Genomic DNA, 27,644 nt, shown 5'->3' on the forward strand with positions numbered 1-27,644 from the left:
CACTTAATTCTCTTGCAATTACATGAATATGTATTACACGGCCTGCAGTACCAGCCATGTAGTTATGGTAAGGCTTCCGGTTTTCTGTTTTTACTGATTTTTACATATAAATACAGATGGAAATAACTCTGCTTTCTGTCTATATTTATTTATAAAAATGGAAAAACAGGTCTTTCTGTTTGATTATCTATGCTGTGTAAAAGTTGTACATAATTAGCACAAAAGTTCTTCAGATTGCTGACAGCATACATCTTAAAGCAGCAGCAGTCACAGGAGCAACCGTTTGTTATGGAAAAAATGAAGCTAGCATTTCTTTCCTGTATGGCTGTATGTGTGCTTTACTAAATGCATTTTTTATTAGAATAAATGCAGAAAAATATTGTTTGCAAATTATCTTTTTATATGCCAAAGACTAAATGTTGATAAACACAGAAACAAAAGGCCAAAAAATAAGTATGTGTAAATACAGACGGAAATGGCAGAAAAATCAATACCATAAAAATTGGAGCGTTAGTTATGGTTAAGATGCTCAACTCATAGGAAGAGCACTTTTTGGGCGCTTATAACTTTGGCGCCGTTCGACAAATCCTCACCAAACTTTGCAAAAAAGTATATCGCCACCTCTGAAGGATTATGGTACAGTTTCGTCAAGGGGTTGGGGGGGCAAGTTATAAGCGGGGTTCCAAAACTTTTGAAATCCTCATAGACATAATGGCAAAAGTATTTTGCTCATGCCTGCAGCCCAAACCGCTGGTCGGATTTGCACCAAACCTGCGTGAGGAGCAACGGTTTGCTCCCGAAAGAGTGCTTTTGCAAATTTGGTGTAAATCCGTCCAGTAAGTTTTTTTTGAATGGCCAAAAAGTAGGTCGAAAAAACATTGTGATATCTGCCTCCGGTCCGAAGACTCATTTCCTGGTTCGGTGTCCGCGGACACCTCTGGACCAATCAGAGAGTTGCTTGATGTCCATGGACATCATACGCGCCTGCTAATTGATCAAGTAAAAACGCGGGGTGCGTCAAAACTTTTGAAACAGGCACCATGTTGGATCCACCGACTGCACCTGTAGTCCACGAACATCTCAGTGAAAACATATTAAAAACCACAATATTACACTTGTCAAACAATCTGTGGTGAGGTGAGGGCTGATGGGGGTGGGATGGGATATGGCCATAGACCCAAATGTAAATGCTTTTGCAAAGTTTGGTGGGATTTTGTCAAGAGGGGGCTAAATTAGAGGTTGGGTCTCAACATTTTTTGATGGTTTATAACTTTGGTGCTGTTTGATGAATCTGTACAAAGGTTTGTAAAATGATTATAGCCCCAGCCTTGAATGTGTGTGCAAAGTCTGAATGTATCTAACTATTTGTTGTAAATACATTTTGACACTTTTCCAAAAATAAAACATGGTTGGCTTTGCAGCAAACTCATGCAAGGAGCATTTTCAAGGGCCCGAAATCATGGTTTCGCAAATGTGTCTATGTTTTATTTTTTTTTAAAAGTGTCATAACGTAGGTAGAAAAAATAGTGATATACTTTTGGTGACTGAGGTAGAGCCTGTGGCCATGACCAGTGGCTAGACTGTCCAGGTCTAAACCCGGACAATCTGGCTTCTGGCCACGACTCTAAGGGAGCGGCAATGGGGTTAAAGTGGGCATGGCCACCAGGGACCGGCTATGTGGTAAAGGTTTTTGAAATCAGGATAGATTTCAATGGGAAAATAAACTCTGCTCGTGGCTACAGACCGAAGTGCTGGACGGGATTACAGGAAACATACACGGGTAGCATCAGCAAGGACCTCAAAGCATAGTTTACAAATCTGTCTTGTGTTTTATATTTTCCAAAGTGTCAAAATAGTACGATGTTGTTACATTGGCAGGTAATTTTTTCACTGAGTATTTTGCCTAACTTTTTCGCCTGCAAAAATGCATCAACAAATATGGGGGGTTAAAGGGACATAAGGGGTAAGGGATGGGAAATAGGGACTAGATAATAGCAAAGTAGAGGGTGGGGGATCCCCCAGATATATTTTAAAAATAATTTGCTGAGTTTTTTCAGCCAAAGATTTTCGGCAAAAACTCTGCGAAAAAATACCTGGCGATGTAAGAACATAGAACCGTCAAAATGTAAGTACACAAACTAGTGATATAACTTTGGTGCCTGGACAGTGGGCTTGGCCCTCGGCAAGGACAAATGCCTACTCTGATCTGCTTATTGGGCAATGTGGCATGGCCAAAGCCCTACGTTCAATGGGAACAAAATTCGGCTTGCGGCTGCAGCCCAAAGTGCAGGACGGGATTGCAGCAAACTTGAATGAGGAGCATCAACAAGGACCTGAAAGCATGCCTTTGGAAATCGGTCCTGTGTTTTACTTATTCCAAAGTGTCAAAATGTAAATGCAAAGAATAGTGATATAACTTTGCTGCCTGGGCAGTGGGCCTGGCCCTCAACAAGGACAAATGTCTGCTCTGATTTGCCTATTGGGGAATGCGGCATGGCCAAAGCCCATGCCGCATGGGTTGTGGAGACTGACCATGGCTGCAAGCCATGAGCACTGCCCATTGGGCACATTATGAGGTTATAGTGGACACTGAACTAGGATGCAGGGTAGGTGCAGGGAATAACGGGGTGGTTTGGTTTGGTTTGGTTGGGCTGGGGTCATGGTCGAGCCTCATGCCTTAGGCAATTCAACCGTGGCATGCATCTCCAGCATGCGCTGCTGATAACGGCACACATCAGTATGTGTTGCAAAAAATATGTTCGTCAAAAGAGGTTTATAGTTTTCATATATGTTAAGAGGAATTAATAACTTGTATACAGTGATGTAACATGAAACATTTTCACTCATAAAAACCTATGAAATTCACTGAAGAAACAGTGTTAATGGGACGTTATGGTTAAGGTGCACTAAAAAACAATTTGAAATTCAGTGAAAAATCGTTGTTAAAAGGGCGTTATGGTCAAGTTGCGGTAACAAAAACCTATCAGATTCAGGGGGAAAACGTTCTTAAAGGGAATTTTTGGTTACAAGTAAAATCAAAAACCCAAGAAATTCGCCAGTTATGGTAATCTATGCAACCATAACTCGCGCCACCGCCATGCACCCCAAGACGAACTCCAAGGACATCAAAGATGATATTCAAGTGACATCATCAATGACATCAATGTGCTAAATGAGCATGATGGGGAAAGCCCGGAATGCACAAAGAAATATGACAACAAGGTGTTAAATGACATACTTGGAACTGGCCATGATGTGCAAATCAGTCATAATGGAATCTTGCACGGTGTGCTTGCTGGGGATAATGGAAACTGGCAATGATGTCTTGATTGAGAACAATGGGAACTGGCAATGATGTGTCCACTGGGAATAAAACACACTGTGACTGATGTGATAATCCCTACATGAGGTTCACTTTTGCCTATACTGTAGCTTGGAGGCCCTTAATACCTCAAGTACTGGATGGCACACCTAGTTATTCATAATACTGGCGTATGTGGTCATTACTAATCACCACTCATTGTTTCCAAATATTTATGGTGGGAGCCCCTAAACATTCCTTAAACTCTATAAAGTTATGACACCTGTTACTGGCCCAATGTGATTTAGAAAGTGCAAGGTGTGACTAAATGACCCCATAATATATAGATATAATCATATAGAACTCCACTGCCCCTCTATATAGAGATCTGTGATTCCTATCAAGGGCGGGCCTGCCATTAACCGCGTGTAGCCCAATGTGTGTAATGTCCCACCCCATACAACACATGATCAACATGTTTCAGCTGGACAATATGCATTGAAAACTATTCCGCCTGTGACATAAAGACCTGTCTGCCTTGTAGTTGGTGTTTCTACTGGGAACACATTCAATGTGACACTAATGCATTTGCTGCAGTTAGAAAGAATCCCCCTAGATTCAATGACTGACATTTTTCTTCCGAACGTTCTCGAAAGCAGATAGCTTTTGATCCAGTATATTTTGAAAAATGTGTGACACAAAATATAATCTGGTCTCATTTTTAAAAAAAAAAAAGGTTCTTGGGCGCTGGGTGAGAATCCACGCAGGGGGGCACCCGAGGGCTTTTCCGGGGCTGCTGCCGGTTCCCAGCATGGCATGGCTCTTGGTGCCCACTCGGGCGTCTTTGTTCACGTATGGATGATTTCATGTCGCAGTCGTGGGAATGAAATAGCCTATATGATTTCGGGGCCTGCCAGGCTTTCTCTGGGAATTTCTGCTAAAGGAAAGCCACGCTTTCTCCCTGGGTCCGCACCGCCCACCCCCGGCCCCCGATGCCTCTCTGTGTCAGACCTCTGCACGTGGGGCCGGGCCCGCGTGTGAACTAAGGCTGCTGACCACTGCTCGCCGTGTACCATTCGGTTCCCCGGGCGGGGATTTACTGCTCAGAGAAGCGCCCGATGCCGGCCTGTATAGGGTGCCTGCGGGGTGCAGGAATTCGGCCAGAGTGGTACAGACATCGCCAGCAGAGGCTGGGATCGCCGGCCCTCCCTTTAAATGCGGTCCCATGGTTCAGACCGCGATCCCGCACACAGCACCAAGCGGGGGAGCGCACCACAGGGAGGCAGGGAGAGGGGAGCAGCTCCACTATTCCGTGAGTAGAAGTGTCTGCACTAAAACGTGTGCCTCCCTCTCGTGACACGCTACGCGATAGAATGGCTATGACAGTGCAACTGCAATACGATTATGCGGGAGCAGGCAGGGCTAGAAGTTTGAAACCCAATATGAACCATGATGCAAAAACTCTTTGAATTCCTTTTGTCGTGTCATTGAAGCAATATTAGCAGGTTTGATAGCGATAGCGGGATGACATAGCACCTGCTCAATGGGAGATTGGATTCAAAATGTAAGTGATAGAGAGAAAGCCATGATTGACTATCCTTATGGTACAACGTTGTTACATTGACCGTTTTTTTTCCGATGGGGTTTTTACCGAGATGTCCCCTCCCAAAAACGAATCGAAAAAACACAAGGGTATATAAGGGGCAAGGGGTAGGAAATAATGTTACATGAATAGAGTGTGAGGGTAGAGGATGACCCTCCCCCCAATAAAAAAAATCCATTTGTTTTTTCAAAAACAATGTTTTGGAAAAAACACATCGAAAGAAAGACTGTCGTAATAACACAGAACCATGTTTTATTGGTTGTCATGTATGTGTATCTTCCATGTGGTTCCATGTCATTTCATCACCTGCCTTTTCATCCCCAGGCTTTTTAACGTGCACATTCCATCGAATGTGTTCATCGTTTTTATATTTTTTTGGCGGGGGTACCACCAAAACCCCCTCACACACTTATTTTTTGCCATTGCCCACCCGCCCAAAGCCTTATCTGCCCTTTCCCACCCCGCCTCAAAAATTTGATGAGCACATTCGATGGAATGTGCACTTTGAAAAGCCTGAGGATGAAGAGGCAGGCGATGAAAGGACGTCGTACCCTTCCATGCATACCTCCATGTTTGCCCATCTGCCCATGGAGCATTTTGTACGTGTGTGCAGATGGAAAAGTATTACGGTATGTGCGAAGGCAGTGGTCTTCCTCCTGTGGGGCTATCTACCACCCCCAGGGGGGCCCAGACGATATCCAGAGGGGGGGTCTCTTTTGAAAGGAAGGTGGGTCGGCACTGCCATGTCCCAATGCTGAAAGCTGACAATCACACATTTTTTATTTATTTATTTATTTACCATTTGTAGAATGCGCCAAACCCGTAGGTATCTGGGTGCTGGAAAACAGGGAATACAATTTACATGAATTGCCACAGCCAACAGTGTGCAACATACAATTTACAAATAGTTAAGAGTATGCGTATTTACAGTCAGTAGTTATTTACAGATATAATAATCAGTCGGTCTTTACAGATGTAGTAACATGGGATTTGCATGTCGTCTGACTATTGGTATTTACAATCAATAGTTATTTATAGACATAGTGATCAATAGGTATTTACAGCTACAGTAAACATTATACAATGGTGGGCTCTCTGTGCCCTGATCCTAAGTGCAGCAAAATGGTAGACAGGGTCTAGCGACTACTCCCGCTGAAGGGAGTCTACATGTTGGATGTGAAGAACCAGGACTTGAGTCTTCTGCAAAAAGATGAATGGGAGGGGTCAGCTCTTAAGGCTAAAGGTAGAGCATTCCAGCCTTTAGCTGCCACAACTGGGAAGCTGCGACCCTCGGCCATGGTTCTTTTGAATTTGGGGACCTTAATAAGGAAGGCTGAAGCGGAGCGTGTGCGCGTGGCTGTTTGGGTTGGAGTGAGCAGGTTTGTGAGATATTTTGGAGCTATATTGATAAAGCGCTTATGGGTAATACCCATTGTTTTAAATCTCATTCGGTCCTGAATTGGCAGCCAATGCATTTTGCGTCTAGTTTCGGAAATATGCTCTCTTCTGGGTATGTTTAAGGCCGCACGTAGAGGGGAAATGTTGCGTGTTTTGCAAAAGAGGAGTGTCTCTGCATGGCAAATTTCGTTGACCGTTTTGTGTACAAAATATGTTCCCATGGACTAATTTTCATCAGGCGGGAAACAGGTGTGGTCTGTAGGCTGTGCTCTTAAGTTGCCCCTTGTCAGGTGTGAGTACCCTGTGGAGACCCTTGAGGCGCCTCTTCATTGTCGTTTTGTGCATACTGTCAGAATGCTATACCTAATGCCCATGTGACCCTGCTGTTTGCCCTGTTGTTTTTTCTTGTTGTGTTCTGTTTTGTAGTGTTTTTTCCTCGTGTTACACACCTGTATGTGATGTTTTTGAAATGTGATGATTTCAAACTTAATAAGATTTTAAAATAAATCAGGTGCGAGTACCTCATCCAGTTTTGGTACTGGCAGTTTTCTAATTCCATTATAGAAGCAAGTCTGTAGTTCCCAGAATGCAAAGACTCAATGAGCTACTCGGGCCAGTCATGGGGCTTCCATGAAGCGCTGACAGCATCGTGTCAGCTAAGTCGCAGATGTTATTATGGCAGGGCAAAAGAGACACTGATCTGGGGCCCCCATCATGGAAGACACCCCCCGCCCCCATGTGACTGCCTAACACAAAGAAGTCAGTGCACATGTTTTACAAAACACATAATAACAGGTCGCAAGATTGTGTAATGCGCTGCTGGGCTGAGAGCCTGCTACCCGACTGCTGCTGAGAATTAAAGTCAGATCTGATCAATTCATCCTGCGATGTGTTCTGTGTTCAGTGTAGTACTCCACATACAATGTGTGTGTTCGCTATAGTTCAACTTATTCAGTGTTTTCACATTCCTTTAGAGAATGTCTTCATCACGTGTAATCAGCAAAGGTGAAATGCATATTGTTTTTTTTTTTTTTTTTTAATGAAATGCATATTGATAAGTATGCATGCCAAGACAGTTCAGATGAGAGCTCAGTGTGTTGAGCACTTGTTGCAGAGATCTGTGTTCATATGCCAGATCAACATTCCAGGGTTTGATATACTTTGATATAATTGCGAAACCTGGGGAGCCGCCCACAAGGAAGGGCACCTGGTGCATTAGCTGAGAGAGGTGGATCTGTAGCCAAATTCAACACAGTTGAAATAACGTGTCGAGACGCATATCCTGGTTTTGCCACCTGATGGCACTGTAATCCTGGACAAATCATTGTATCCCTGTGTACAGTACTGTGCTGTCTTCTGTGTGAATGTTTGCATTACCACATTCTGGTGACACTATTTAGCCTATGACTTGCTTGTTCTTTTCATGTTGGCCATTTGAGTGGAAGAAGTCGTACATGGGAGAGAGCCCGCCGAATGTTGCAGGCCTCTTGTGGGATATAATCAATAATAATTGATGATGGAAAAAATAAACCTACAAACGTTCTCTTCTTTTGCAAAAGATTAATGTTGTCATGTGGGTTTATCATGTGATTTCTGCACTTCCCAAGTCGGGCCTACAAAACAGGGTAATGTTTTAGTTCGTGAATGTCAAACATTTGCAAATAATTGTGTTTTTCTGTATAACAAGAATAGCAGGCAGGGTTGTCAAGTGCCAAAATTGCAGACTGCTATCCAATCCCAGCTTCACCACTTCACCAAAGTGTATGAACCTGGATAGCTCACTTAACCTCATAGTGCTTAACCTGCCAAATTTCCCAGTCCCTAAATATTTCCAAATTGTCCACCCGAGGAGTGATTTAGGTCTCATGGTACGCTCTTCAAAAAAGCCTCACTCGTGGTTTAACTGGCTCTAGTGTTCTTTCATATATTATAATGGTGACCATGGATTTACTGCACACCAAAAAAAATTCTGTTTCTTGGCTCACTCATGGCCACGTCACTTGAAAATAAAGGCCCTCCTCTAATGTCAGTCTATGTTCAGAGATATGCAACTCCTTGGTAACATTTAATCTGCATCCCCTATTGTACATGCACCTTCCCGGTTGCTTCCAATTTGTTTCCTGTATCCAGGCGTGATCACTTTTACATTCTGTGAGGCTCCTTATCTGAGTTATGTGTCTATGCTGGTGTATGTGTACCTTTTTTATATGGCTACTGATCTCTGTCCAGAAGGCTGCAGACTGAAAACCTTTCTCGTGGCTGCTATTGTTAAAATGTGTCCTGTGCTTATTTTAGAACACACTGTTAATGTTGCCTTTCAAGGCCATGTGCTTGTATTGTGTTTCCAGCACGGGTGAAGTGAGTAACGTGACTTCCCTGTCTGGCCCTGCTTATTCATCATCAAGGCACCAGCGTGCCCCCCGCCACAGGTAAGCCCCCTTGGGCTGTGGCACATTAAGAACTTTTGCCCCGCCAACATGGCCGCCCACTTCACTATGGCCAAAATCACTTGTTTCCAGGCCCTTGTTATCCCGCCTCCAACCGTTGCTCATTGGCCGGCTCTGCCTGGCCTGCCAGGCTTCTTTTGCTAGATCCCCTCAGGAGCCGGCAGGCGACACCGGCCCCCGTTAAAGCCCTTCGTTTAAGGCTTGGGAACACTTCCCTATCTGGCCCTGTCCAACCATGGCCCACCATGACCACCTCCATTTCCTCCTCTACCCATTCTTCATCTCTCACAACGATCTGCTCGCCCCTCCACTGACCATGTTCGGTCTTCTCTATGCACCTTACCTCCAGTCTGGGATGTACTAGGTAAGGACAGCTGCGCTGTTTGTTGGACTATCATCTTGTCGCCGTCTGCTGCTACTTATCCCTGCTACACCACTCCTGCAAAATGTTACCTTACTCTCTACGCCGCCTACATACCATTTGCGCCAGTTACCCTCAAGGGTTGCATGGCGCACGCAGCCTACTGCGCTCCAAGCCAACATCCTTCAAGACGGCAGAAGGATTACTTTCATGACCAATCCCCACCTTTAGAGGAACCTTCCCACAAAGGTCGTGCTCTACTGAAACAGCCCATCTATCCAGGAGCGGACTCACTAGATTGTGTCAGCATGTCTCTACTTTCATATGCTCTCCAACTCTGCTTATGCCTTGCCTTGACCATCGCTCCCCTAACTCCCTGCTATCGCCACGTACCCCGCTGTGCTCTCACGTGACTCTACTGAGCAGGGGTCTGTCATGTTTTCCCTCTACATGTCATTCCTTTTACTGCCTACCACTGTTGATATCGCACTGCATCTGCAGTTCCCTGCACCTTGAGGATTGGCTCCACCTGCGTCTCTTTTCACTTGCACTATGCCTGTCTGCTCCCCTAGCGTAGCCCTGCACCATGTTGATAGGCCTTCATCTGTTTATGCACCCACATGACTTTAATGTTGCCAAAAATGCCTGCCCCGTGCCTCTCTGCACGACTGAAGCAGCCCCCTCGCATCTCAAGGTGAAGCTTTGCCAGTCTATGCACACACACCTATCTTGTCTTCTATGCTTGTCTGCACGACTGAAGTAGCACCCCGCCCCAGGAGGCGAGGCTTAGCCAGTCTGTGTATAAACATTTATTTTGTCTACAAACACTTGTGTGTTCTTGCACTTTACGCACTGTACTGTGCACTTTCTGTAACTAGCGCCTAGATGCCCGAGGGTTTTGTGCGCTGAAATAAATGCAAAAATAAATAAATAAATGAGGGCTTTAACATGCTTATTTCAATCTCTTCATTTACTTTGGGGGTCCTCAAATGTATCTGTGCCCTGGCACTAAAATCGCTTAAAATGGCACTGCTGCGCTTGACACAAAACTAAGGTGAGCACGTTTATACATTTCCCGAAACTCCAGTTTTTCTGGCCTTATATTTCACAAACTAGATTGCTCAGGGAGTGGTAGTTTTGATTATCCGACAGAAATTATTTAAGAAAGTAAAGTTTAGGACAGTAAAAGTTTGTGTCTTGGCCTAATGGAGTCCTCGGGTCATATTACACACAAGTAGATAGCTTTACCTGGCCTGATGGAAATAGAGTACGCTGGAGGTTGGGTCCAAGCACATGCGGCCTGGGGCATCCACCGGAGCCGGCAGGGAGATCTCTTGATTACATGGACAGCCCACAAGAGACTTGCCTTCATCTGCACACACAATTCGAGATCAAGACCATGGTGCACTTTGATCAGCTCTCTGTCAATCGCACGTCTACGGGCATCAGTAACTGTGTCCCTATGATTACAAGAAAACAGCAATGCTACATTAAGAAACAATGGGCCTCATTACACGGAAGGCGGTGAGCCATGGCGCTATTAGCGCCATGGCTCATGCCGGTAAAATACCGGCACCGCCTTGGCGGAAAGGGGATTTACCGCCCCATTCCAAGGTTGGAGGGGCGGTAAATCCCCCTTCCGCCATTGCCCTTCCCCATTCCCATTTCTGCCCCATAGGGCTCTATGGGAATGGGGAAGGCGCTAATTACGGACCCGCAATTTTGTGGTGCCGTAATTAGCTCCGAGGTCCCTTAGCGGGTTAGTTTTTAACGCCTGCAAAAAGCAGGCGTTAAAGCACCAACCCGCAAAGGGACCTCGTAGTAAGACGGTAATGGTTAACGGTCACCGTTACCATTAACGGTGGCCGTTAACCATTACCGCCTTCCGTGTAATGAGGCCCATTGTCTATTTGACCAAAAAAAAGCGGGTTCGTTTCAACTCTACTGCCGTCCATCCAGCATGTTGGTCTTATGTGCATTAGTAAAGATTAAATAAAAAGCAATAAAAACAGAACTATCCTCTGACTCTTACAATGTGAGTGAGGGTCGTGTGCAGGGGCCATGTACGTTGCCTTTCCATACACACCCCCTGGCCAAACAGGACATGGCAACATTCGTTTTAAAAGTTGGCATCACGTCTGACCGATCAGGATAATATGGCAACTTTCATTTTAAAATGTTGCATCAGCAAAAACAAAGGTATAATCGCAAAAGATTTACACTTTCAGAGATCTAGAGCTGTCCCAATTCATGTGTAAGTATCTCAACCAGTCCTTATTTTTATTTGCGTTCAAGAACCTTTAGTCAGTGGCAGATTTAAGGCAAAGGGCCCCGTGGGCAGCACCTGACACAGGGCCCTAGGTGGGCGGGGCATGGAGGCGGGGCTTTGGGTGGGCGGATTTAATTGTGGTCACAAGTGAAGAATGGCAAACTTTAGGGACAAAAGCTATGTTTGTATGAAGTTGTCTTTATTACAGTTACCTAGGGGTCTGACTAACTGGAAACCGGCAATGCTCGGTATAAGTCCAGTAACATGCTCTTTCTGCTACCCTGTTGCAGCTTTTTCTGGATGTGTCTTTGTGGGGATTAGGTCTGGCGGTATTCCGGGTGTGAGCGGGTAGAAATTGTTCTAATGTCAGAGTATTATGCATCAGTTCTATGGGGGGATACAGTATGGCCGTGAAAAACGCTCCCTGTAAGAGAAACGCATAGGGCCTGATTTACACACGTTTTTTAACACTGGAAAGTCCCAATGAAAACATGTTTTGTAAATCCGGCCCTTAGAAAATAAATCGCTATTTTAAAAGCATTGTGAATAACTACTACAAAATGTAATTTGAAGTGGCTAATTTAGAAGTATTTTAAACAAGTATTCCAAACTGTAATTTGAAAGGGGCACGACGATGCTGTCTGTGGCCAAAGGCCGCCTTGTATTTGGGGACCGTGTAATATACATGGCGTTAAAATATTACACGAGCAAGTGAGCGCTAATATATTACACCTTTAAAGCGCTTAAGACCGAGATACGAATTATTTTAAAAAACATGCTTTTTTAGTAGGAAAAAACGGTGTCTAGGGCAATATTTCATTTTCATAAGTGCGGATAATTATATTCGAAGGAAAAAAGCATGTTTAATTGTAAACATGCCCATATAAATTGCTTAACTAGAGCAGTTAACGGGGTGTATAAATAATACACTTGTCGAGGGCATGCATTAAAGGGCCCAAGTCTTTCAGGGAAGGGATGCGCTTGGGCAATCTGAGCTCCATCTGTTCCCATTACAGTAGGACCGTAGCTAAAAAATGGGAATTATACAGGATAAACCGAGCCGCCTCTAAAGCAAGGGCTTTGAGCAGAAGAGCGCTTCGCGGCCGATCCAAGCGCTTCAAAGGGCCTTTCACGTTACACACACACACACACGTGTTGAGCAAATCAGCCCGCTAACAGATTGCTTCACTGCTGTCCTCTGCATTTATAATAGTGCCTCAGAGAAACAGAACCCTGCTGACAGGCAATGGTCTATAAAACTGCTGAGCGGCAACTACAATACGCATTCCTCTATAAAAGGAAGCACCGAAGCAGCAGCGAATCACCGCACTTTAAATACGTCTAAACAGAAGTTTGACCAGAATGATTGAACACGTCCAGGGAGCTGAACTGGAGTGACGTCATAGCTGAAAGGGCCCTGTGCTGTGTGGAAGGGCTGGGGCCCGGTCGTCATTTGTTTGTCTGACGACCGTTAAATCCGCCTCTGCCTTTAGTCCTTCTTTTGTAACTGGAAAAGAAAAAAAAAACAAGATTTAGGAGAGAACTCATCCAAGAAATGTGACAACTTGAGACGTTTGTTTCTTGTGCCAATTATACTAATTTAAATTCATTATAGTTGTTAAAATGTTTAAATCTCAGTGCCAATACCCACCTTCCTTTTTGCAGTGTGTCTAAAGATGGGTGAATTTTGTCTCTTGTCTGCTACCTTCATAATACAAAATCAGCACACGGAGACAGTTGAGCAGGTGGGTGGGTCCTACTTCTACAAAATGAGCAATAATCACCACTCGGCAACAGCCACATCTAGCATCCATACTCACAGAGATGGTTGAGCAGGTGGGCAGGTCCTACTTACTATTCGCATGTGGTTGCTGTTGCGAGGGTCAGATTACATCCAGAACCTCCCCGTGAGGCCCCCGCTGCATACACACTCACCGGACACGTGTATACAGCTCAGGCTCCCCCGTCGCTCTACCGGGGCCGGTCAAGCCCCTTTTATTTATAGCACACACGTGGTGGAGTTGCGTCACTCTGCCGCGTGTGTATGCCCTTAAAGGGGCAGCCAACACACTCCTCCTTTTTTATAACAAAAACAGCAAAGAGGTAACGTACACACAAGGCATAATAACACGATACACATTAAATAAACAACCCCTTTAATCACAGCCACCCCCCAGCCTCATCAGTCACTTTCCAGTCCATGGGCTGTGCCCACCAGTTCAGGGGTCCAAAACATAGTCATTTAGATGGGAAGGCTGTCCCCTCTCGACCCTCTGGGGATACCTCCTGCCCACCTCCCTGGTTGGGCCCTCCTCACCTGTGTTCCCCCTACCTGGGGAACTCGGCAGATGGGCCAGGCCACCGCCCTTGTCCGGTACATCACTGAAGTCCCTTCTCTGCAACACCTCCGGCCTGGTTTCTCCAACCTTCTTAAAGAAGCTAGCATTGCGGGTGACAGAGGCAGTCCCATCAGAAGCAGTCACCATTGAGCCGCGTCCCACCACCACGTCCATTGGACCAGGCTCATATTTTAACGACAGTTTCCCTTGAGGGTGCCGGATCTTTACCAGCACCTCATCTCCCGGGGCTAGCTGCTGGGGCCGGAGTCCTCTTCTGATGTTCTCCTGTTCAATCCTGAGGCTCCTCTCCCATTCCACCTGCACATTGTCAATGACGGCCGGCTCCCTCTCTCTCACTTCCGGGATCAAGCCCCTGCGACATCCCCAGAACATGGCTTCCGCTGGGGCCACTCCTGTGGACGGATGCGGGGTGGCCCAGTACTCCCTTAGGAACTGGTATAATGCCCTCTGCAAGCCATGTCCATGGCCGTGGGCGATGCGGAAGACCTTATTTAGCATCCTCATAAATCATTCTGCTTCGCTGTTCACCCGAGGCCAGACAGGAGTGATTTTACTGTGCTGGACACCATACTCCTCAATCAGTTGGGTGAAACTGTCCCCCTGGGAAGGTGGTACATTGTCAGAACACAACGGCTGAGGCAGGCTGTGGGCAGCAAAGATCTTCTCCAACGCCACAGCCATCTTGTCGAATGACACAGACTCAATGAACTCCACTTCCAGATACCGGGACCATTCGTCCACAACCACCAGGAAGTGCATGTCCTGTCTTGTGGATACAAAATCGGTGTGGACGATTTCCCAGGGCTTGGTCCCTCTTGGCATTGTCTCAATCAGGGGCTCCTACTGGGCTGGGGATGCCGCCAGGCACCACACACAGGCAGCCACAAATTCCTCGATCCGCCCCTCAAGATCTGGGAACCACACCTTCAGTCGCAGGCAGGCCTTGGTTTTGTCAATTCCCTGGTGTACCTGGTGTGCCAACTCAATGACCTGGAGGACCTTACACTGAGGTGTCACTGTCCGGTCCCCTCGGAGTAATAGCCCCGACTCCACAAACACCTGCTCGTCTTTGACCCTCCATTGCTGTTCCAGCCCCGATCTTGCTTCCTGGTTCCTCAGAGCCAGTGTTTCCACAACCAACTTCCATGAGCCCTGTTGAAGGGCTGCCTTCAGGATCTTGAAGCATTCATCATCGGCCACAGCCTGTTGCAGCTTGTGGATGGGCACTGAGTTAGGAGTGGCCGCCTCCACCACCAGCCTCACATGCTTGTCGGCTTCCTCTCCACTGATGTTACCTTGCCCCTCCGGCGCACACCGCAAGTGTCTAGACAGGTAGCCATCTGTATTGTTGCTGCCGGGCCGGTACACCAGGGAGACTCCATATTCCAGCAGCGCCAACATCCACCTTTCGATGCAGGCCAGAGACTTAGACGATGAACCAGCCAAGATAGGCAGTAGGGGCTTGTGGTCCGTGACCACTGTCACCGGCCGTCCCAGCACGTATAGGTAGAAGTGGTGACATACCCTCAGGACCGCCAGGGCCTCTCTTTCAATCTGGGAATAACGCTGTTTTGTCTCCGACAGTGCCTTGCTTGCATCTGTGACTGCCTGGACCTCAATGTTGGCATCCGTCTGGGCAAGCACAGCCCCCAGACCAAACGGGCAGGCATCTACCACAATTTCCGATGGCAGGGCCGGTTCAAAGAAGGCCATCGTGTCCTCTGCTGTCAGTGTGCCCTTCACATCCTCGAACACAGCCTGCTCAGGGGGACCCCACTGCCACGTGATGTCCTTCTTGCTCAACGCTGCAATGGTTTTGACCTGGACGCAAGGTTCCCGATAAACCAGCCACAAAATGTGACTATTCATAAGAAGCTCCTGACCTCTGATACGTTCTCCAGGGGCCGTGCCTCAACAATGTCCTTGACCTTCCGAGAATCCGGCGACACCCGCCCTTCCCTGAACACAAACCCGAAGAATTCAGTCGTCTTCTTAAGAACTTGCACTTGTCCCTATGCAGCGTTAGCCAGAGAGTCTGGAGCCATTCCAATGTCTTGACCAGCCTGTACAAGTGCTCCGCCTCCGTTCTTGCAAACACCAGGATGTCGTTGCTGATATTCAAGATGCCATCCACGTCAGTGAGGGTCAGAGGCGTAGTCAGGATTGTCTAACAAGTGGGGCCTGAAGCTAATGTATTCGGACCCGCCACAATGGCATTAACGTGTGTAAATGCCCACACAGCACTGCCGAGTGGGCATTTAAAGATTTTGGGTGGGCCTTGCCTGCTCAGGCCCTACCCTGTCTACACCTCTGGTGAGGGCCCCACGGATGATGCTCTGAAAGAGAGTCTGGGTACCACCTGAGGATATCCGGCCTGAAGGTCGAGATTGGAGAAGAAGCGCGCCCCTTGCAGTTCAGTGATGATGTCATCAATTGTGGGGGTCATGTGACGTTCGCGCTTGATCACCTTATTCGGGAGCCTCATGTCCACAAAGATCCACACAAAGCCTGTTTGTTTAGACTTTCTGGCAATGACGATCGGAGACACCAATGGGGTCGGGCCATCAACGTTCTCGATTATGTCCAACTCTACCAGACTGTCCAGCTCCTTGTGCACTAGGACCCATAGATGAAATGGGACTCGTCAGTGTTTCAGGGCGATGGGTTGGATTGACTCGTCAAAGTGGAGTCTCACCAGATCTCCTGCCATGTGGCCAATACCTTCGAACAGCTGGCTGTATCTCGCCAGCAGCCTCTGCACATCCTCAACGTATACTGCATACGCAAAGCTCACAATGCCGAGTGCCTCTGCGGCCGCACAACTCAGGAGGGAGTTGCTGCTGACCGTTGTGACAAACAACCATGCCTTGATGGACGACCCACCATGCTCCACATTGGCTACAAATGCCCCAGCCAGCGGGATAGGTTGTTCACCGCCAAACAGAAAGATGCAGGCCTTTGGCTTCTGTAGCTTGGGCAGCACCACCATGGCATCGTAATGCACCTTCGCCATAACATTGACAGACGCCCCTGTGTCCACCAGCACTGGCACTGTTGATTTATTCACCTTCACCAAGGACTGTGGCTGTCGCCTATTGGTGGTCCGCAGAGTACTGACACTTGAGATGAAGAAAATGTTCTCCTCCTCTTCTTCATCGTCTTCCTCGTGAAGGGCACCACCGTCGCCTTCGTCGATCTGAGCGACATTGGGCGGGAGCTGTGACCAGAAGAACCCTGCTCTTACTGGCCCCCTTGGGATCACCACCAGCACTGGAGCTCTGCACATGCAGACACAGTCATCCTTTTGGCGAGCACTACACATTACGAAACGCTCATAGTCTGCATTGGCAAGTGGCATAAAGTACTCCTGCAGCGCATCTTTAGCTGCAGCATAGGTTGCATTTGCAGGTTGCAGGCATTAGAAGACCTCATGTAGCACTGGTCCTGCCGAGTACAGGAGCGTAGCCACCTGGCTGTCGTCATCCATCTCCCCAGTGGCCCTAAAGTACATATCAAGCCTGTCAATCCACATCCTCCATCTTGATCCCAGGCTGGATGGGGCCCTCAAGATGTCGAATTCGGGCATTGGTGTAAGGGCCCTTTGTTGTCTTGGCACCTGTGGCGCTTGTGCAGCAGTGGGCGCTGCAGCAGCCTGGACGGCGCCATCCATGGGAGCGAGCGCACAGGCACCCCACAAAAAAAACTGAGGCTACAACTCACTGATGTGCTTCTTCAGGCACAGCTGCACACAGATGTAGAGTGTGATGATGTTGGTCAGACACCCCTTCGCAACTACTTCTGATTACCTTCCTCCACCGTCACACAGCTAGCCAAAATGTCCTCCCAGGCACCTTCTTCAACTTTTCAAAAATGCAGGCGTAGAGCCACTTGGCACTCCACCACCCCAGGTGACTAAGCATCTTAGCCCTCCTTGACCAATGTCCAAAATAGCCAGGAATGTCAAAGAAGGAACTTCAATGCCACAATAGTGGCTCCAAAAATTGAGTGCAGTAGGCCCAGAGGATCAGAACAAAGATGGTAGGCCTCCCCCAGCTCGTCACCTCACACCCGATGTGATGAAAGTGTCCAAAACACTTCAAAAGTAAGAATATGGAGCATAAGCTATCCCCTCCACAGGGAATCCAAAAATGGTGTGTGGATGGGCGCACGAGCACTCTGAAACAGAGCCGCAACCCCCTCCACCACATGTGAAAAATGGTGGCCAGATCGCGTGTTCACCACGGGCCCAGCGACATGCAGGAGTTGGAGAATAAAAAGAAAGAAAAAAAACCCTCTCCACTTCCTCCTCCCTCACTGCCTGTGCCAGGGTTGGTGTCCCGCCTCGTCGCCACTGTTGCAAGGCTACGATCTGGAACCTCCCCGTAAGCCCCCGCTGCATATACACTCACCGGACACGTGTATACAGTTTGGGCTCCACGGTCGCTCTACCGCAGCCAGGAACGCCGCTTTTATTTATAGCACACACGAGTCGGAGTTGCGTCACTCCGCCGCATGTGTACGCCCTTAAAGGGGCAGCCACCACAGTTGCTGGAGTAATCTTCCACCAGTGGGCTAGTTCCCACAGCAGGAGCCTGCACCTTATACAGCAGGGGCTACATAATGAGCAATATGCACCACCCGGCATCAGACTCATCTAGGATCCGTACACACAGAAGCAGTTGAGCAGGTGGGCGGGTCCTACTTACTAGTCATCTGTGATTGCTGGAAGAATCCTCCACCAGTGGGCTAGTTCCCACCGTCAGGAGCCTGCATCATATACAGCAGGAACCACATAATGAGCAATAAACACCACCCGGCAACAGCTTCATCTAGTATCCGTACACACAGAGACAGTTGAGCAGGTGGGTGGGTCCTACATACTAATCACATGTGATTACTGGAAGAATCTTCCACCAGTGGGCTAGCTCCCACTGGAAGGCGCTTGCGCCCTACACAGCAGGGGCTACATAATGAACAATACACACAGCTCAGCAACAGCCATATCTAGCACTTTCCATTTGCATAATGAGAGTGCATGTCAACATTTGTTTCCAGTCCTGGAGTTTCCTTGTGCAAGCCAAGCCCAATTGAAGTGTACCTGGACTTCATGCATTAGATTCTTAAAAATGAAATCAACTTGTCAAAATTACATAAATATGTTAGGCAATGTTTGCTAGATGGTAGTTTTCACTGTCTTACAATATGTTTGACAGCAATTATTTTGCACAGGCTAAATCTTTGCGCAGGTGTCTTTCCCCAAACCTTCATTTCATGTGTTGAAAAGGACATGCAAGTTTCAGCAGGCAAAGTGAAATTCCAGAGCTGCCCGAAGGAGTTGCCAATTACATGCCATAAATACATGCCAGAAATACTTAGCACAATATTTCCAAACTCTACCGTAACAATATCACCAAAACACACAAACCAGAAAGAACATTTCCAAATACAGTAAACACGCACTGAAGCCGATTGCTTCCTCTGATATCTATTAGATTACTCAAACAAATCCTAGTGGTTGGATTAGCCAGATATGTTGGCCATGATAAAGTATTTGGTGGATATTTGTGCCATATTATAGCACTGAAGCAGGTATCGAAATTCAGATTGGATAAGCAGGAGCTAAAAGCAGCTCCTAGGTATCCGGCATTAACCAGTGAATAGGTGCTACCACTGAGGAACAAAGAGCTAGCACATAGGGCTCTGTGAATCTAACTTCTGCATAAAATGCAAACGTATCATTATGCCCATTGTTATGATCCCTTATTATTTAAATGCCATATCGATGTGTCCAAATGTCAATTACATAGATGTGTTTGTTTGGCATTGGTTAGCCTGGGAGGCCAACAGTAGCTCCTAGTGGCTGTTGGCGTCAAGCTGACCAGGTTCATCTAGGCTACAGTAGGAGCTACATAGCTCCCAGCTCCCCTCAATTTCGAACCCTGCTGCAGTGCTTCACTGCTCTTTTTGTTCGTAGGCTACGTCTTATGTCATAATAATGACTACAAGTTCCAGGATGGAAACAGCAGGATTCATTCAAGGCGACACACGTGATGTGGGCCCACTTTGTTGCAGTGTAAATGAGGTTGTACAGAAGGCACAACCTCAATCTCAAATATAAAAATATTTTGAAAAGATATCTGTGCAAAAGTTAGCCTTTGCAAAACAAAACACAAAGCATTTAGCAGTAATAAAAAAATGTGAACTCAATCCAGAGAGGTGGGTCTAGCTAGGCAAGGCTCAGCCTGGCCTGGGCCAAATATCTTTCACAAGCTTGAATCGAGGTTCGATCCAGTGCTTGGCTAAAACAGGGGCTGAGGCCACCTAGTGGCAAGACAAAAGGTTGAGAAAAGAAATCACATCCCGAATAGTTTCAAACCTGTGTCCTGCAGCTAGAACACGCAGGGCCATCTTAAGCACTTTTGGGGCCCTGGGCACGGACATCTTTGGGGCCCCCCTGCACCAAACCAAAGGAATTAAGGGATCAAGAATACTGTTCTCGCCCGCGCCCCACACCTGTCGCGCTCACAACCTATAGGTTGATATGCTGTCTCGCAGCATAATAAGCACGTTTACTCCCTTTAAGTCTCCTTGCCCTCTTCATTCTTGCTCTGCTCAGAATGATAAACAAGTAGCATTTGAAGACCAACCTTAGCAGTCTACGAAGAGGTTATTGTTCTAGCACATACAGGATAATTTTTATCAATAGCATCCAGGAAGGTATTAATGCAGCACCGTATGTAAAAGGTACATGTAACCCATAATAGACACACATTAGCTGCCTCACAGAATGCAAAAGTGCTCATGTATGGATAGTGGAGACCAATTGGAAGGAAAAGAAGGCCAAACATACCGTAGCATGGATAGTGAATTCAGATTAGAAGCTACCAGGAAGGTGTCTTTATCCAGACAGACTGAGATTAGAAGTGGGATATGGTTTTCAAATAGTGTTGCCATTAGATATCAAAGGAACCTGTGATGTGCGATATATATATGTTCACTATTAAAGTGGAAGCAACCCTATAGCCAGTGAAACCATGAATATGACTTTTATGAAGCTCATACCATGAGAAGGAAATCACTCTGAAGGGCTGACAATAGGTTTAGGGAGTGGGAATATTGAGAGGTTAGGCAATACAAGATTAAATAAAATTCCCAGGATCTCACATTGGTTAAGGGGTGAAGGGGTGAAGCTGGGATTTGTGTCAACTCTGCAGTTCTTAGCATGAACTAAAACTATCTCATTTCATAAAAACGGGCATGGAAAGTACACAAATCACATTACCAAACATGACCATGCGTAGACAAAATATTATAGAAGGGTGTTCTGCCAAATGGGAATGGTTATAGCTTCATTCTCTCCATCATCAATGGAAGTATGTAAGGACCATCATACATATCGATGTGTTAATAAATTTAATATGGGTTTAAATTCAAAGCTTTAAATATTTCCAAAACAATGTCTTGTGACATTTTCATTTATAAACGTGCATAAAACCTTCGACTTTTACCAAAAAGCAAACCGTTTTTTGTGTCAAACAAGCAGAACTTAATATATGCTTGCCTGAGGCCTGCAACATCTGGTCCGCTCTCATCTGTCTACCAACCCTTCCACCCAAATGGCCTACATAAGAAGAAAGATCAAGTAATGGGCTAAACGATACCAGCAGCATGCAATAAGGCAAACCTCACAGAAGACAGCACAGTAATGTAAGATAAATGATTTGACCAGATCACTGTATCGACTGCTGGCAAATCCAGTGTACAAGCATGAACGCTTTTGTTCCATAGTCTTGAATTTGGATACTTATTCACCTCTTGGACGAACAGTTTATGCAATCTTTGGAGGTGATTGCCTAGGTTTTACAACACCCCATCTGAATAGACCAATTTCTAGACCTTCACGATACAGATGATAAAACAACCCCTATCTGGTGCAGGCACATTGCTGATAATAGCAGATGTTGTTCTGCAAAACCAAGTACGTATGCAGGCAGGTTTGTAAAATTCAGACATAGGAAAGGCTCAGCCAGCCTTCCTGGAATGTGATATTCTAATGTTGCATATTAACACATATCTCTGCAATGGGTGCTTCACACACTGAGCTAACTTCTGGACCATTGTGGCACTCAATTTATGAATATGCCTTTCACTGTTGCCTATTGCACATGATCCACATAATTCCCACAGGAAGGAAAGAATGCTACAGAGTTGTGCCGTAAGGAACACACAAACTATGATGAATTGATCAGGGCAGAATGTACTTGTCAAAAAGAAAGGCAATGGGTTTAGACCCCCAGCAGCACCCCATAAAAGATCCTGACGTGTGCTATTTAGGACTGACGAATAATGGAATCTTACTTCTTCAGATCAGACAGCTTTGTGGGGCCCCCCTCCAAAGTGGGTGCCCCTTTTGCCCTCCCATAAAAACGTCTCTGAGAGCACGTGTTTAAACCCTGCTCTTACGGCACTAAACTGGCATAACTTTTGTGTGCATTTCTTCCTAAAGGATTCCCACCTACCCAATGCATGGCAGATGCCCTGCCTGGGCAAGGGAGTCATGCAAATGACTGAATCCCATTACGGATCTTACCTTTCAATTCTTGATGCAAGCTACAAACGTTACTATTTCAATGGTCAATGCGCATTTCAGTGTCCTGACAACGTGGCTTGGCAAGGTGGGCAGGCAGGGAAAAATAGCTAGGTTTTGTTTTGTGAGGTGTGGAGAAGTAGGGCACCAATTAGAGGTTTTGTGTTGGGGGTAAGACACACGGTATGGGTTTTATGTTCGGGGGTTGGGAGGCAGGACATCAGGGATTGGTTTTGTGTTGTGAGGGTCCGAAGGGACAGTGCCAGGTCTGGAGTTTGTGTTCTGGATGGTGGGAGTCAGAGCGGTAGGTCTGGATTTTGTGTTATGGTTGGTGGGAGGCAGAACAGCAGGTCTGGATTTTGTGTTATGGTTGGTGGGAGGCAGAACACCAGGTCTGGATTTTGTTATATGGTTGGTGGGAGGCAGAACACCAGGTCTGGTTTTTGTGTTATGGTTGGTGGGAAGCAGAACAGCAGGTCTGGATTTTGTGTTATGGTTGGTGGGAGGCAGAACACCAGGTCTGGATTTTGTGTTATGGTTGGTGGGAGGCAGAGCGGCATGTCTGGATTGTGTGTTATGGTTGGTAAGAGGCAGAATGCCAGGTCTGGATTTGTGTTCTGGTTGATGAGAGGCATAACGCCAGGTCTGGAGTTTGTGTTATGGTTGGTGGGAGGCAGAATGGCAGGTCTGGATTTTGTGTTCTGATTGGTGGGGGGCAGGATGCCAGTTCTGTATTGTGTGTTATGGTTGGTTGGAGGCAGGACGCCAGGTCTGGATTTTGTGTTATGGTTGGTGGGAGGCAGAACGCCAGGTCTAGATTTTGTGTTCTGGGTGGTGGGAGGCAGGACGCCAGGTCTGGATTTTGTGTTCTGGGTGTTGGTGGGCAGGATGCCAGTTCTGGATTTTGTGTTATGGTTGGTTGGAGGCAGGACGCCAGGCCTGGATTTTGTATTCTGGTTGGTGAGAGGTAAAACGCCAGGTCTAGATTTTGGGTTCCGGTTGGTGGGAGGCAGAATGCCAGGTCTAGATTGTGTGTTCTGGGTGGTGGGAAGCAGGACGCCAGGGCTGGATTTTGTGTTCTGGTTGGTGGTGGGCAGGATGCCAGTTCTGGATTTTGTGTTATGGTTGGGTGGAGGCAGGACACCAGGACTGGATTTTGCATTCTGGTTGGTGGGAGGCAGAACGCCAGGTCTAGAATTTGTGTTCTGGGTGGTGAGAGGCAGGACGCCAGGTCTGGATTTTGTGTTCTGGTTGGTAGGAGGCAGGATGCCATGTGGCATGGGTGTTTGCTTGCTCAACTCATGTTCGGCTCAGGGTAGTAAGCCTGAAAGGCCCTGATTACAAGTTTGCTAGTATACTGCCGGTATTACCGGCAGGATACTGGCAAACTGCACTTACCGTCTCCAACGCCTGATATCCAGGTATTACCAGGATAATGGGCGGCAGAGTGCTGCTAAGTTCCCATTCCCATTGAGTCCCATAGGACTACATGGGATAGGATTACCTGAATCACTAGTAACAGTGCCAGTGATTCAAACATTTGTTTGCCGGAAGGGGGCCTGAACCCCCAGCAGGTCAGACCTGCCGAGAGATCTGTGGCCCCCACCAGCAAACTTGAAGTGTGCTGGTCTGGAAATAAAATGCCAGAGCCTGAATTACCAGCATTTTTATAGCATTGTTCCTGAACGGCACACTTGTAACAAGGCCCATATATGGCTTGGCTATGCCCATGAATCCTCTGGTTCCCCACCTCAAAATCTGGCTCCACTGGCAACATGGTATCCTGGCCTCTTGAAACAGCCTCTTTATATAAAGCATTAGTGTGAAGTAGAGTCACCTGCTGGTGCTTCTTTGGTGAAATAAATATGCAATATTGCCCATGGTTTTGTACTTAGCTTTCACAGCCTGTAAATGCAAGCCTGTGGACAACACACATCTAAGCAGTGTCTTCTTGCTCCTCTGTTGCAGGTGCACCCGTTCTAACTGCACTTTGCCTTCATGCAGCCTGCCCTTCTAGCCGCGTTGGTCTTGTGCACCGCTGCCCTTCGCCAAGGATGCTGCGACCATCACAACCAGCTGCAAGATCTGAGCACCGAGTTTGCTGTTAGCTTTTACCAGAAGTTAGCAGAAACCGAGAACCGGACGAACCTGATCGCTTCTCCAGCGAGTGTTTCCATTTCTTTGGGTGTGCTGCAGTTTGGAGCCCGGGGGAACACCTTCCGGCAGCTGGAAAGGGCCCTTGGCTACGACGTGCATGGTAATGAGTCACTCCGAAGATTATTTAGAATAAGTAATCAGCGGTGAAAATGGAACAAATTTTGTTTGCGACAAAATCCCTCCTCAATATCAATAAATCATTGGTATATAAATGTAGCTGGTTTCATTGCATTGTAATTCAAGTACTTTACAGAAGAAATCTAATGTGAAAACTTGCTGCTCAAGTCAATGGTGTTTCTGTCAGCTGCTCTTAGGGAAGGCCTTGCCTGAATGAAGTTTCAAACTGTTCATACTGGCACACATAGTTTGGGCCATATCTTAGTCTGGGTAGCAAGTCATGAAACTAATGTCAATAACATAATACTTTCACCATGTCCCTGGTCGGATCATTATTTTGTGAATTTTGACATTCTGATAGATTTTCCTATCAAATTTAAATGTCAGAACCACTCTAAAGTACCGCATCGAAATTTAAAGAACATTACGATGAATAAGGTTGAATCAATTCTTAACACTATAATTGAACCTATATTTGATACTCCAGAGAACCTAGAAAAAGGATCTCCTCCAATCTTGAAAATGTTGCTAAAACTCTAGCACCTATAAAGATGAAAACGGTTAAAACTGAATCTAAACATAATGCATGGTTTACTCCGGAGCTTCAGTCGTTGAAATCACTCACCACTAAATCATATTATTTGTGGAAGAAGCATAGTACTCTACTACTCCTCAATAAATAGAAATCTTCTTTCTCTATCTACAAAAAGGCTATTCTTAAAGCTAAATCTAGCTTTTTTAATGATAGAATACAAAATGCTCAGCACAATACTAAAGAGCTCTTTTGTATCCTGAAGGAAAGAGAAAGAACCAACCATACCACTCCAGATAGATCTATCTCGGATGATGCCACTTGGTGCAACGTTATGCAACAAGCTATGCATTAAAAACTAGATACCATCAAGGAAAATATATTAGAGAAAAGCAACAATTCCAACCTTTAATCTATCTCCTATAACAGACAAGGATTTTAGAAACTATTATCACTCAACTAAAGCCCACAAGAAGTAAAAATAATATATACACTACTATGATAATTAAGACTTGTGCCCCCTCATTAATCACTTCCATACATCAATTTGTTAATACTTCCATAACTACCGGCACGGTCCCGCAGGAACTTAAGAAATCCTGGGTTATGCCAATTTTGAAAAAACCTGGCCTCTCCGTTGATATGCCAAACACTTATCGCCCCATTACCAACACAGCATTTCTACTTAAGATTCTGGATCGTGTGGCCTACATACAAATTGCAGATCACTTAAAGTCATATCCCATCCTAAACAACCATCAGTCTGGATTTCGAGTCGGATATGGTACTGAAACCGCGCTTCTTCAACTCAAGTCTACACTGATGGCACGCATGGATAATAAGGAGGCATCTCTGCTCATGCTGTTAGACCTTTCTGCGGCCTTCGACCTGGTGGACCATGATATCATGGCCACCAGGTTGTCTGAAGTGGCCAATTTTTCCCCACTAGCTTGTAAATGGGTTTTGTCATTTCTTAGTAATCTTTCACGGTAGTGCCGAATCTGAGCCTATTATCACAACTTGTGGTGTCCCCCAGGGTGCTTGTACCTCCCCCTGTTTCTACAATATATTTACGGCTCCCTTGTTCGCAATGCTCGACCACGAGAATATTATATTTACCAACTATGCGAATGACACTCAATGTGTCATCCCGCTCTCTGGTTTTCACAGTCTGGATGAAATGGTCATCTATAGAGTCTTTTCCCTAATTGAAACCTGGATGGTTCATAATAAGTTAGCATTGAGCAAATCAAAAAACGAATTGTTGGTAATTGGTTCACCACATACTATTACTAAACTTGGTCCACAGTATGATAACTTCCAGTTGGGAGAAGAATCCATCAAACCCCAAAAACAAGTGAAAACTCTGGGAGTGACTTTCGATCAACACATGACCATGAAACAACATGTCAGTAGCCTTGTTTCATCATGCGCTTACTATATTAAACTTCTAGCACATTTAAGGCCTCTTATTTCACAAGATAATGCAGAGACTATTGCAAGAGCAATAGTAGGCTCAAAAATAGACTACTGCTCTAGCTTTCTTATGGGAATTAATAAGGCTGACTGTAACAGGCTACAAATATGTAAAAATGGGGCTATTAGAGCCGTTATGAAACTTAAATAAAGAGACCATGTCACACCAGCGAGACGTGAGCTTCACTGGCTACCTGTGGCCTCTAGATTCCTATTCCCCACTTTGACTATTGTACGTGAATGCAGAACTGGGAACATGCCTGGATATTTACAACAGCTACTATCCACAAGAACTAATATAAGATCATTAAGGTCAAATAATTTGTACCTCCTATCTGAACCAAAGTGCCACACTGTTAGAGTAGCCAACTCAGCTTTCTTCGCCAATGGACCCAGCGCTTGGAATGCTCTCCCATTGGAGCTGAGATCCATGGACTCCTTAGATTTGTTTAAGAAAATATTAAAGACCTACCTGTTCCACTAAACAACTCTGATGCCCCTGATATACTTTCTTGTTGCCCTGCTTCATGAATATGTTTATTTATTTTTATTTTTTTTGTTAGTTCTTTCTTGTAGTGCCCTCACGCCTTCAGGTTTATGGCCGCGCTATATAAATGTATTAAAGTAAAGTAAAGTAACTGCGGTGTGACTAGCCTGCCGGGGTCTGAGGGCCCACTGACCACTGGCCCTGTGTTGCAGGTGTCCTGATCGTACCACCTCACTTGTATTTCACAAAGGACAATTCTAGACTAACCATAGGAACTATTTTCTGATAGGGGTTATCATTCCAAGATGCACAGAGTGATAAACTCTTATTGTACTTTTTCAAAATACCTCTCTGAGAGTGGGAAAGGGGACAAATAGCACCAATGAGGATTCCTGTATGCTCCGCATGAAATCACAGACATTTCAGGACTTTAACAGTGATCAGAGATCTCTACATTTCATAAAAGGATTGTGAATCTCTCAATTCATAACAGAGGCATGTCTTGGTGCTCACATCATGTTTCACAACACTCACCCTCACATTAACATG

General features: G+C 46.0%; 1 protein-coding gene across 1 annotated transcript in view; it reads left to right on the forward strand.

Annotated features, from left to right (window-relative positions):
- The first annotated feature begins 3,910 nt into the window (after positions 1–3,910).
- Positions 3,911–27,644, forward strand: part of SERPINE3 (serpin family E member 3) — a 228,538-nt gene continuing 204,804 nt past the window's right edge. The window contains exons 1-2 of the mRNA XM_069640667.1: positions 3,911–4,613; positions 24,295–24,583. Of these exons, the coding sequence (XP_069496768.1) occupies positions 24,325–24,583 (259 nt within the window). The 5' untranslated portion in view covers positions 3,911–4,613; positions 24,295–24,324. The remainder of the gene's footprint in view (positions 4,614–24,294; positions 24,584–27,644) is intronic.

Source organism: Ambystoma mexicanum, chromosome 7q, assembly GCF_040938575.1.
Source record: "Ambystoma mexicanum isolate Mex_15411 chromosome 7q, UKY_AmexF1_1, whole genome shotgun sequence".
Taxonomy (NCBI): domain Eukaryota; kingdom Metazoa; phylum Chordata; class Amphibia; order Caudata; family Ambystomatidae; genus Ambystoma; species Ambystoma mexicanum.